We start from the raw sequence: 12,234 nt of genomic DNA, 5'->3' as shown, positions 1-12,234 counted from the left end.
ATTACTGAAAATGAAATGATCTATAAAAAAAATGCATACAAAATGATTCTAAATAAACCACAGAAAGAGCCAGAAAGAGAGAGAGAGAGAGAGAGATAGAGAGAGAGAGAGAGAGAGAGTGTGTGTGTGTGTGTGTGTGTGTGAGTGAGTGAGTGATCAACTGTAAATAGGTCCAATGTAAAAGTTACCACAGAGCGAAGGAGACCTCCAGTTGAGCAGCACTCCTCTTGCTGAGCAGGCAGCTGCATAGGCGGACAAAGCCGAGCAGAGGCACTCCTCACCGTCCCCACACGCACACACATCATAACGACAGAACTGCTGGAACGGACCCGGATTCACCAGAAAGTGGCACGGACTGAACACGTCTGACATCATCACTGCACACGCCTCTTCTGCAAAGCGCACTGGTATCGAGGTATCGTAAGATTAGTGTTAAGTCATTACTGGAGTGATGTCTGTCTGTGTGGGTGTATATACCTCTTTTCGGGTTAACGGCACATGGATCAGTTTCAAATTTCTGAGTGGATTCACAGTCTCCATTGATCCTCCAAGCCTGGCCAAAAGAGTGAGGACTAGCCTCAACCAGCCCAGAACCAGTCAAAAAATCATCACCTTGGTTACCATTGTAGTTACCACACAGTCCACAGGTCCGGCCCGCCCATTGTGGACCCAGCTGTGGAGGCAGACAGAATTCAAGATAGTTTTTATCCCCATCTTTTCATACAGGGGTTATTGAAAGGAAACATCTTTAAGATATACAACTTCTTCAACCTTTAAAAGCACACGGCCCCGCCCATCCCAGTCCAGACGAAAGTCCTCACCAAACTTTACACGTACTGAAGACTGAACAGATCTCTGGATATGTAAACGGCCTGTAAAATGACACACATAGTTAACTGGCTGGTTAAAATCAGTTAATATTAATGAACCACTCACGCAAGTACTTAGCAGAGCTGTGCTGTTAGAGCTAATGTGTTGCCATTCTGAAATCTGTCAGAGTGCTTCTCTCATATATGGATAACCATCTTACAGGTATATTTACTTAACTTATATGCATAAAAGGTCATTTAAATGCACTTTAAAGTAGCATACCGTTATGCATTGGGGTCTGGATGTTCATGCTGTTGACAGAAACAATTCCTCCATGCTTCAGCTTGACTGTCAAGTCCTCCAGAGAGGGCAGACTGAGAGTCACTGAGCGTGTGCACACAGCATCCTGATCATCAGCGCACTGAAAGATAAAAAGCAACCTAAATGCTGTAAATGATGAAAAGCCGGCAACACGGGAGTGACAGAACGCTGACAGGGTCATTCTAGTAAGTAAGTAAGTAAACTTTATTTATTAAGCGCTTTTCGCAGACAGGCAATCACAAAGCGCTGTACACAAATAAACAATAAAATCAATAGACATTCTTTGTGTAATTGTGTAGTTAGTGCAAGAACAAATTCCAAATTCCAAATTTATATTATATTTTGCATTGAAAACCAAAGCTCACTTTTACCTGTACATTTTCAATTATGATAGAAAACTCATTTTGTGAGCAGTCCTTTGCCAGCAGATACTGGCAGTGGCCAGCAAAAGTGAAGAACTTGTTGTCAAAGCTCTTGAAGTGAGACTGGCCAACAACCAAGCATTCACCTACACACCAACAACAAGGATATGACTTTAGAAATGAGGACTTTATTTCCCAAACGAAAGTATTAGTGAGTGTGTATTATTGTTCATCTCTCTCACCAGGACAGCCTTCATTGGTGCATTCCCATGAACCGTGACGACACACACTGCACAAAAGAGACATTTGTTTGAAGGAAGCATATTTTCTATGTAACTATTTCTGTGTATTTGCGCCTGCACTGCTTTCTCACCAGGTGTTGCAGTCCTGAGAGACCGTGGCTCCTGGTGGGAAATGTTTTCCCATGTGCGCACAGGAACACTGGGATACCTCAACACAGCGATTACCATCCAAAACCTTGCCAGCTGAAACACACATGCATGCCATGTTACTACTAGAAACAGTAAGACGGAGACAGGAGAGAGATATCGTGAGCGAGGGGTTACCAGGACACGTGCAGCCATCAACACACTCTTCCTTGCAGACCTCCTGGATGTTGAGGCTATGGCAGGTTGTAGAGCAAGACTTGGTGCATTCACTGTACTGCATGCCAATTGGACATTTGGGGACTTGACACAAAAGAAAAGCATATATAAATAATGCAGTCATGTTATAACCTGCTGTTAATTTTATAGAACTAATAAACTAATAAACTCACAGCACTGGCTTTCCTGCGACCAGCCGTGAAGAAGTATCCCATGAGCGTGGCATGTGCGAGCATACTCCAGCAGGATTGGACAGTAACAATCTTCGGGCCCTGTCTGATCACAGTGACAGGCCTCCTCCTGACACAGCAGCAGGAATGGTTCGGGAGAGACCAAGTGGGCGCAGTGGAGAAACACACTAGAGGTCTGCAACACGCTGCAGCTGGACAAAATCTACACATAAGCACAAACAGGCAGAAAATAAGTTGTTTGCCTCTTTTTAGGTCTAACAACCTGTGCAGCTGAATAAATGGGGAATAGAAACCATGTCTGAAACTTCATCAGAAAAAATGTTAAATGCCAAAAAAAGAGGAAGAGTGGATTAACATCTGGTGGGTGAAAATTGTGAAAATGGCAATACCATAATGATAGAAACTGAGATTTTGAATAAAAGTGAAAGAATACATATTCATTAGTTTTGCAGTGAACTGAAGGAGATGCTGATAGGATCCTGTGGTTTCACACTAACATGAAATTTGTACAGTTTTCTCACATGTGGGTGTTTCAGATGTGCAAAATGTTCTTTCGAAATCCAACTGTTTTTATTTCGTATCTGCTCACCCACAAAGAATGCACAGGCTACAGAGTTGCAATCACACCTGTCAGATCTGTCCGCTTACCAGCTGTTCGTTTTTTTTAAAGAGACTGGGCTGTCGTCCCCATTTGAGCATATTGAACCTTAATACTGTGTATGAAAGCCAAAATGCCTTTATAAAAAAGAACAGATGTATTAAAAATGCCAAGTCTTTCTAAAATCTTTGGGACTAATAATATGTATCTTGGACATCAACCAAAGACAATGGGGGTTATAGTTGGCACTTTAACTCCAAAACCCACCTGATTTTAAAATATATATTATATGTTTGTAAAGAAAAATGTTTGTTTACAAATCTTTATGAGTTTATGTGTGTGCAAAAAATATAATCTATTGCATATTAACAGTAAAAGAAACAAAAACAAAGGCAAATTAGAGCATAATACACACAAAGAAATATCAGGTGCTTTGTTAGGAAGTGAACCACTGTAAAATACCTTTTTTATTGTGAGGAGAAATGTACAAAGCTTTTATTTAATGACTTGTGTCTACACATCAGATATCATGACACGCCTACTATCTAAACATGTGCATGTGTTTTAACTACCCTCTCACCGTGGAAGTTTCTTTTGTTGTGTTACAGGATTTTGATGGATTTGACACACGCTGACAGGACTGATCAGCTCCCTTCACTGCCCACGAATTTGCAAAGTCATAAGTGTCCTCTGTTAGGAATCCTGAAAAATACACAGGCACGCACAGACAGAGAGACAAACAAGTTGACAGATTTGTTCTTAATCTCATCCTACCACAACTGTGTCTTTTGCTTTCTTTTACTTTGTTATCTTTTCCTGTACTCGGTTGTTCCTCTTCCTGTTGCTGAGTGCTGGTGACTCAAATCGTTTCCTCTATTCCAGTAATAATAAACTCTCCCTAGTTTCACTCTTCTCACAGTTGCATCTTGTGGGCTGTATAGCACGCACATACCTTCCTGAGCAGTATATTCATCAGCAGTCATAGAGTTGAAGTTGCCACAGAGGCCGCAGGTGTGGTTTGCATGGCGTTTGGTCAGGGTCAAGGCGATGTTGGCAGCATTATCAATGGTGACAGTGAAGCCAAACTCCTCACTCCAGAGCTTGTAAAAGCCGAGCTCTGAGCCCACAAACACAGAGTGAGATGCATAGGGCAGTGACAGCCTAGAAAAAAAAGACGGCATAAATCAAGCTCCTGCAGAAGCAAACTAGCGAGGAGCTTTCAATATTTATACACACAAACTTAATGCTGAATGACAGAGCTAGTGTGCTACCTTTTTTCTCCTTGTGAGAGCCGTCCGTCTACAGAAAGGTGCAACTCAAAGACATCCCCCAAAAATAGCGTGACTCCAGTTCTTTTGCCATTTTGAAAGTCGCCTGCAGATCCAAAGCACATTTTGAACACACTGTTACTACTTTGTACCACCACCATGGCAGACTTCGCCAAATAAGACAGAAAATTAAAAGTGAAGATGACTTGTAAACAGTTTCCAAAAGCCAACATATTGCATCAACGAGGCATTACACACTAAACTACACAAGATAAGCCTGGCACACTATTAAAATTCAAATCTTTTTTTGAATCTCTTTATTGAATTTGAGCGTGACTCACCCAGCAGTGTGAAGGAGTGGTGGTTGCAGTCCCCAGCCAGAAGGTAGCTGCAGTCTCCAGGAAAGTCATACAAAACACCATCGAATGTGTGAACGTGGTGCCGTCCAAACAGACTGCATCTCCCTGTCATGCTCGCTAGACAAGCTGAACACACACAAACAGAGTACACAGATATGCCGATGTGTGCTGAAGAAGAATTATAAGAGATTTCATATGAAGCACGTAACATATGTCACTTTTTGGGTGTAAAGATAGAAACGAAACTGGATATTCTCCAATATAATACTCACAGGTCAGCTGCAGGAAAACCCAAATTCCTCGCAAATATCTCTTTATGTAGTCCTGGAACACATAAACATATATGCTTTCATTTTCATCACAGCTTAAACTAATATCTTTATTGTCTGATGTACAAAGATCATGTTATTTTGTGTGCGATGTTAGGCCTGCTTCAAAACCCCTTTTTTTTACTTCTATAAACTCCAAGTACTCATACCTCCATGGTTCCAGACTCCAGAAACAGCAGACACTATCCCAAATCACGACGTTAAGACCTCACAGAGTCCGGACATTATAAAGTAATGTGATGGTCAAGCATTGGCTAAACTAAGAAGAATTTCAGCCCCACTGGAAGCTCAGTTTTATAGCAAAGACTGAACCCAACCCAACTTTCATAGGCTTTCTCTTAAGTCCACTCCCCTTGCCAGGTTCAGACAAGAGGGAAAGAATGCCTTTCTGTCCACAACTTGGAGCCTGCAGACTGACACCATCAAACACACTCAACGGGACAATGCCAGGATATGCCCACTGATCGCCTGGCTGAGTGATTAGTCTACACATACGTATCTGTATCGGTGCCAAGCCAAACAATCCTTTTGGTAAAAAAAACACTTACTAAAGCGATCTCACGCAATTACACTGCTTCGATAGTGTCACATGCACAAACACACTTGTCTTAACGGCGCCAAAATTACACACACATATACACACACGCACACATAATGGGAACATGTGATGATCAGCACTCTCAGGTGGAAACTTATGTTGTCTCTGGACAAAGCTGAGGAAAAAGAAGAAGAATATGTTTGGTGTTTTCAGATTCACAACCTGTATCACAATGTCACAAAAATAAGTATTTATATAAGTATGAAGCAAGCATAAAGTAATTATAAATAAGTAAATAAGAATTCTGCAGACTGAGGCTGTTTCTTTTGCTTTCACTCTCTTTATGTAACTCTAGGCTACTAAATACGTAATGATCAGGGTCTGTGGAGACTACCTGATCTACCTATCTGGTGTAAACAGACAAAGCACCCAAAATGTTCGCACAGTATGTATGATCTATCTAGTGTTGAGCTAGAAATCACCTGTGGAGCTGTGTGCTTCAAACACACCGCAAACCCACGCAGACGTTCATAATCTGCCTGATAGAAGGCGTCTCTGCTTGAAACAAGGGTATTACTGGCATCACTGAAATTATGTGTGTACCCAAAAATGTCCTGTAGTGCGACAGTGAGATGCCAAGAGATGTTTTTCAAAACAGACAAATGAACATGCTGAATTTGGAGAAAAACAAAATTCTAACATTATTACTTGCAAATGTGCCTACATGTCTTCTGTATAGCAGCTCTGATAGCTCTGATATAATAACTTAACTGAAAGGGCATGCAGAGCTTTAGGTAATCATTTATATGCATGGTGAGGCAGTTTTGGTCAAGTTGGTTATCCTGCAGAACCCCCCAACTACACAAACAAATATAGCAAATATAATCAAATTAAAACTAATATATGCAAATGTATATGTATTTTTTCTAATTCAATAATTTTCTGGAAATAATGTCATAGCTCAGGCTTTAAAGTGGGTTTTCTACTTATTAATAAACCGCCATTGAAATAATTCAGTCCTACTACGGATATGAAAACTGACACTTTATTATTAAAAGCTAAATGTAGACAAATGGCATCATACTTTTCAGGCTTTTTTCGAGCATAGCGATGTTGACGCTTTCACAGCTATTCTGTTAAATTAAATTAATAAAGTTATAAAAACATTAGGTAAAAAAAAATGTATACATCATCTATAAATGGTAGCTAATTCATTGCCCACTTAAAAATGGCCGTAAAACGTATATCTAAGCGTGATATACCCTGAAGCAGGACTGTTCAGACACAAGACTAATGCACAGCCTTCATGCCTCACAGATGCTAATGCATTCAATTGCAAAGCTACTTGTTTCATATCGCGTTTAGAAGTGAGAGCGTGTAACCTATAGTCTGTCTGTGAGCTATATATTGCTGGCGAGCACACAGCCTGCTCGTGCACCGTGTTCATTCATGTACAGTATATTTAATCCGTGAACGCGCTTTCCTTATTCCTGGAGAATTACGTCATCGCAATGCCCAGAGTCCTGCAGGAACTTGCATTCAAATGCCCACAGCAGGGTGCTGTTAAGTGTACTGTTCCCACTATTGTATATAGGAAAGGCACACATCGAGACTATACTGAAAAGCAAGTGCAGGCTGCAATCTGAATAAATCGAAAATCGTGTGGAGATGTCAACACTCCTACATCACCGGAAATCCCACAAAATCCCCGAAAATAACTAATAGAACCATATCCACTTGTTTTTGGTCAAATAATTAAATAAAGAAGAAATTGTAAACAAAAGTTTTCAGGAATAAAGACAGAAAGAAGAAGAGCCATAGGAGGCTGTGCAGCCATGAGGGGGCGGACCACTACAGGCGCGCTCCGCACGACGCGCGTCAACGCCGGCGCCTCGGCAAATAACCTCATTCTGCATACAGACTGTTATATAGTGGCTCTTCTCCTCTTGAATTTGAGATAGCGGTATAAGTGTGAGTCACAGTTCAAGGACCACCATGGCTGCACTGTCGGGGGGTGAGACGTGCATCAAATACCTGATGTTTGCCTTTAACCTGGTGTTCTGGGTGAGTCCGAAGCAAGAAAATATTTTATTCTCGTGTGCATCCTGCCTGTTTTTCTACGTGTGCGTGTGCGTGTAGGTGTGCGAACGTGTGTGAGGTTTGCGTAGGAACATGCGCATTCGTGTGAGCGCAGGTTACTATAGTGAATAAAATTACACGGTATAGACGTCCCAGATGCAGAATAGTGCCGAGTGCTCACGGTGTGTGTCTGTTACTTATCCCCGGATTGTCTGAGCAGCCGCATGAATGAATTATGGCTCTGGCTGCCACTAAATACAAAGTGTCCCAATGTTTGTGGAGACCGTGCGGGCTGGAGAATAATCCCCAGTGGCCAAGTGACCCAGTTCCACCGCGCAGACTAGCCACACTCTGGAGTTTGCGCGCATGGCATTTTAATACTTGCAATGAGGGGGAGGGGGCTTATTGTGGCCGAGATATAGCCCCAAAATTAAGTAATTAACACTTCCGCCCCTAAAAGAGTTGTTAATGGAAGTCTGTCTACTTGGCGGTGTGCGCGCGCACATGCTTGTGCGTGAATGCTAGATATCCCATGTAGGTTATGTGTGTCCCGCTGTCCTGCGCACCCGCAGGGTGTGTCTTGCTGTGCGTGTTTGAGTGGGATGTGTGCTTGTGGTTTCAAATGGTTGTGTTGCCTTTTATGCACGTTTGTAATCTGCGACGCTATACATAGAGCTAAGTGTAGCATTAATTACAGGGCAGACAGATTTCCCACAGCATGTGAACGCTACGTGTGAGAGAGAAATAAAAAAAATAAGTTTTGAGTGTTAATAAGATTGATGAAAATAGGTCATTAGAATCACTTTTTAAAAGTCACAAATGTTTCGAAATGGAGAAGCTTTGGGAATACAATACATTATAAATTACAGTATAACTCTTAATCAGCAGAATTTGTCAACACACAGGGACGCTTCCTTATAACTAGCATCCTCATTTAAACAAAGACACTTCCCTTCTGAGATAGAAACTAACCAGGATCAAAGCTCAGTGCAGCTTTTGTGTCAGTGCACACAGAGCAGAGTTCGCAAATTTTGCTTGGACTGGATCAAAACCCACTTCTGGGTGCAGCAGAAGCTGTAGGTGTAATGGGAAGCAAAAGTCGACCCATTCACTGTAGGTACGAGTTCAGATACCAGAGGATTAAATGTGTCGTCAAGCAGGTATTTTAGGAAACGTTTACATGCCTGGACACAACCCCTCTATCTACCAGATCATAACACCCTCTAACTATACATGGAATAACAGGTTGAAAGAGAAGAGTTACTTTGGCCACTCCCTACCTCCATAATCAGGTGACTCTGAAAGGCACGGTATTGAGAATACTCTCTCTTACCACTACCTTTGCGTTGGCTTCTTCCTGGAAAAAAAGGCACTACTTTGTCACAGTGGTGAACTGTTTAATGTGACTCAACATGGCTCTCGGTGGGGGAATCAAATGTGTGAAATATCTCATGTTCATCTTCAACCTTTTCTTCTGGGTAGGTGTATTTTGCTTTTTAATTAATTAATCATTATTTAAAAACAATTTTGATCTGGTGGTTTGTGTGATAAAGAAAAGGGGAAATGTTTCAACTTGTGTTACAGTTCTGTAACAAATTTCTACTAGCTAACATATTTTAAAGGATACAGGAAAACTGCAGCAATATGGCATAAAGTATTCAAAACAAGAAGCATTTGTCAAAACGTGAGAAGAAAAGGCAAAGTGACACTCCCACGCTTTCAAAAAAAACTGCGTGCCACCTTTCTTCTCAAAGTTAAACATTTACAAAACCTATCTTTGCCGAGGCTTGTAAGTGGCCTTGTACACACGTTTTTTAAAGTCCTAAACTCTAAGTTTTAGAATACTTTCTCCGCATATTTCAAATAACTTGCTACTATGTGTTCATGTTAAGTGAAAATGTTAAAAGGAATGTGTGCAAGCTGTGGCCATGCAGGCTCCCTTCTCTGTTATCTGTCTCAGAGCTTAAGAATCAAAAGTGTAATGTTCAGTTTCAGTTTACTTTGGGCTATTTGTTTTATTTTGTTTTTTAGAAACATGAAGCTTTGTAGGCATTGAATTGTAATATTTGTAGGTGTTTTTTGATTGATTTGTAGACAAATAGAAGTAATTACTGTGAAAGGGGAGTTTCCGCAACGAGGCACTGTTTATTAAATTATATTTGAAGATTTCTGTTTGAGTACTGCGAAACTGTAAGGATGAAACCAGGAGAAACAGCTGGTCAGTGCAGTGTTTAAAACTCAGAGGCATAATTGTTAACCGATGCTTGCTGATTAGGTTGGCAAGCGGGGGATGATGCATGCCTGGACATGAAGAGAACTGAGTATGAAGAGTTTTCTTCTTGACTCAACTTTTAATGAGCAAACAGTATGCAAATTGCATGGTCCAAATTGCAATATATCTTGTATGTGACAACATATATTTTTGTGTGTTGCAGCTCGCCGGCACTGCTGTATTAGCTATAGGACTGTGGCTAAGATTAGACCAGAAGACCAAAAGCTTATTTGAAGAACCAGATTCTTCATATGTGTTTTACACAGGTAAGATGCAGGGATGTTTATTATATCATAGCTATTTATATAAAAGCTATTTATTCTTCTCTGTATATCACATGTGTTGTGTGTGTGTAGGTGTATATATTCTGATAGCAGCTGGAGCACTGATCATGGTGGTGGGCTTTCTGGGATGTTGTGGTGCCATCCGGGAGTCCCCCTGTATGCTGGGAACGGTTTGTACCACTTAATAATCTTCATAACTATCATATTCTATTAACTAATTTTGATCTAACTAACGTAAAAATTTTAACTGTCTTAGTGATTTCACTTAGCTGCACTTGGACTTTTTATCTCACTGTCACAAGTGTGCTTTACGGACGAACCTTGGGCTCACTCAAAAGATATGAGATGTCTGCCTTCATCTTTGTTTACTGAACTGTGTGAAGGCCACGGAAGAGTCTCTTAGATTTCTCTGCACTAGCTTCCACCATCCCGGTCTTCTCGTATTAAACCTCTCAAGAGGAGGAGTAAATGAAAACTGGGTTTGGCTACCCTCAACTGACCTTATGTGTTCATACATGAGCGCAGAAGACATGCGCGCAAGCATGCCTGGAAGCAAACAGTCAGCTGAGTTTAATTTAGTCTTTTTCTTTCTGCAGTTCTTCTTCTTCCTGCTAATCATATTTGCCATTGAGGTAGCTGCTGGAATCTGGGGATTTTCTAACCAAAGCCAGGTAACATTTTAACAAATTATAATGCTAACTATCAGGTTGAAAACACTTTACACAGACCTAGTACACTACAGGAATCCATGTGAGAAAACACTGCCAGATCAGAAAAGACAAACCAAATCCAAAAAAGCGAGTCGAGTGAAGGGGTTTGGAGATTTATGTGTCTCTGTGACATATATTATATCATCGTTTCTCCGTTTACTGCTGTTTTGCAGGTGGTGAATGATATCACAGGATTTTACACACAGACGTACAACAACTACAAGTCAAATGGAGACGAGCACCTCAAAGAGACACTGCGGGTGATTCAAGCTGAGGTGAGTCTCTTTCTAATTCAGGCCGACTCTGATCTTATCCAAAAGAAATTTGTCACCTACGGTAGAGTCAGATAAATGTTGTTTATTATTTCTAGGTGAAACTGGTTTTCTAGGACAGATTTTTTTTGTATTACCGTTCTTCATGAGAATTACTAAGATCAAAACCACAGCTGCTATGTGTGAAGCTAAAACTGTGAGATGATTACACACAACAAACTATACAGGTAGTACAAGGAAAACTTGTATCTAGTGATAACAACACATCTACCACCTTTTCTAAGTCTCACATCTTAACATGCTGTATCTCAGGCTTAATGTCTGCATTAACATGTGTCGCAAACGCTATTAAGAGAGGTGCAGGCTTTATTTGGATGATCTGTATAAAAAGGATGGACATGGTCTCCAAAATGAAGCCTTAAACCTCCATTCTATCTAATGACCAACGATGAGTGATTCCTCAGATAGTCCATAAGTGTATATGAGAAGGGTTAATTGTTAATGTTAATTAACAATTTAAATATATATGTATATATATAACCTTTTACAATAACATAAATGATAGCCCAGGGTGTACTTCAGTGTGGAATACTTTTTAATTGACATTTCACTGTAGTACATGTGTACAGTATCAAAAACCAAAATGAGTCTACAAACCATTAGGTGATGCCACAGTGACTATGTTTAACCTCCTAGGACCACATTTTGGGTTGTGTAGACCAAAATACTCAATTTTGCTCTACATAGGGCCTGATATCCATTTACAATGAAATTATACTGCCACTGTTCTATCAAAATTTAAAATGAATATCCTCTTATGTTGACCTCATTTTTCTCAGAAACAAAAATCAGGTGAAAAAAACGGTGATTCTTTGTTTTTACATTCATCAGGTCCCAATCAGCCCAAATAGCAAAGTTAAATTAAAAATGTCAAAGGAGCTTGCAAAGAAAGCCGTCTAGAGACGCCTTTCTTTGCAAGCTCCTTTGACTACGATGACCTGGATGACTGAGAACCTTCACAGACTTAAATGAAAAATGCATGCCATGGAAAACCACATTTGGGTCTCTGTTTTCATCTGCATTCATGGTCATCATGTTCATTTACAACATATATTCATATATGTTTACAGCTGAACTGTTGTGGTCCAAATGGGAGGTTAGAGGAAACAAACCCAGAAACTTGTCCAAAGGGGGAGCTGCTGGAGGAGCTCATTACTAAGGTACGACTATCCTGTG

The 12,234-nt window shown here is 40.6% G+C and overlaps 2 protein-coding genes across 3 annotated transcripts in view; one reads left to right on the top strand and one right to left on the bottom strand.

Annotated features, from left to right (window-relative positions):
* vwf (von Willebrand factor) overlaps window positions 1-5,147 on the bottom strand; it is a 21,762-nt gene extending 16,615 nt beyond the window's left edge. The window contains exons 1-15 of the mRNA XM_005933059.3: window positions 4,993-5,147; window positions 4,787-4,838; window positions 4,497-4,640; window positions 4,159-4,261; window positions 3,840-4,048; window positions 3,468-3,589; window positions 2,272-2,491; window positions 2,060-2,182; window positions 1,867-1,978; window positions 1,736-1,782; window positions 1,503-1,639; window positions 1,093-1,231; window positions 772-872; window positions 478-673; window positions 189-404 (exon numbers count right to left, since the gene is read on the bottom strand). Of these exons, the coding sequence (XP_005933121.1) occupies window positions 189-404; window positions 478-673; window positions 772-872; window positions 1,093-1,231; window positions 1,503-1,639; window positions 1,736-1,782; window positions 1,867-1,978; window positions 2,060-2,182; window positions 2,272-2,491; window positions 3,468-3,589; window positions 3,840-4,048; window positions 4,159-4,261; window positions 4,497-4,640; window positions 4,787-4,838; window positions 4,993-4,998 (1,927 nt within the window). The 5' untranslated portion in view covers window positions 4,999-5,147. The remainder of the gene's footprint in view (window positions 1-188; window positions 405-477; window positions 674-771; window positions 873-1,092; window positions 1,232-1,502; window positions 1,640-1,735; window positions 1,783-1,866; window positions 1,979-2,059; window positions 2,183-2,271; window positions 2,492-3,467; window positions 3,590-3,839; window positions 4,049-4,158; window positions 4,262-4,496; window positions 4,641-4,786; window positions 4,839-4,992) is intronic.
* Window positions 5,148-7,234: 2,087 nt separating this feature from the next.
* Window positions 7,235-12,234, top strand: part of cd9a (CD9 molecule a) — a 6,699-nt gene continuing 1,699 nt past the window's right edge. Inside the window, exons 1-6 of one of the 2 annotated variants that reach the window (XM_005933060.3) lie at window positions 7,235-7,445; window positions 9,896-9,998; window positions 10,089-10,186; window positions 10,613-10,687; window positions 10,900-11,001; window positions 12,129-12,218. In XM_005933060.3, the coding sequence (XP_005933122.1) occupies window positions 7,377-7,445; window positions 9,896-9,998; window positions 10,089-10,186; window positions 10,613-10,687; window positions 10,900-11,001; window positions 12,129-12,218 (537 nt within the window). In that variant the 5' untranslated portion in view covers window positions 7,235-7,376. Of the gene's footprint in view, window positions 7,446-8,036; window positions 8,939-9,895; window positions 9,999-10,088; window positions 10,187-10,612; window positions 10,688-10,899; window positions 11,002-12,128; window positions 12,219-12,234 lie in introns of those variants that run through there. The other variant, XM_005933061.3, reaches the window with a different exon arrangement.

Source organism: Haplochromis burtoni, unplaced genomic scaffold, assembly GCF_018398535.1.
Source record: "Haplochromis burtoni strain Fernald_Lab_line unplaced genomic scaffold, NCSU_Asbu1 Contig_164, whole genome shotgun sequence".
Lineage (NCBI taxonomy): Eukaryota > Metazoa > Chordata > Actinopteri > Cichliformes > Cichlidae > Haplochromis > Haplochromis burtoni.
The sequence above is the reverse complement of the archived record's forward strand: the minus strand, read 5'-3'. Positions and strand labels throughout refer to the sequence as shown.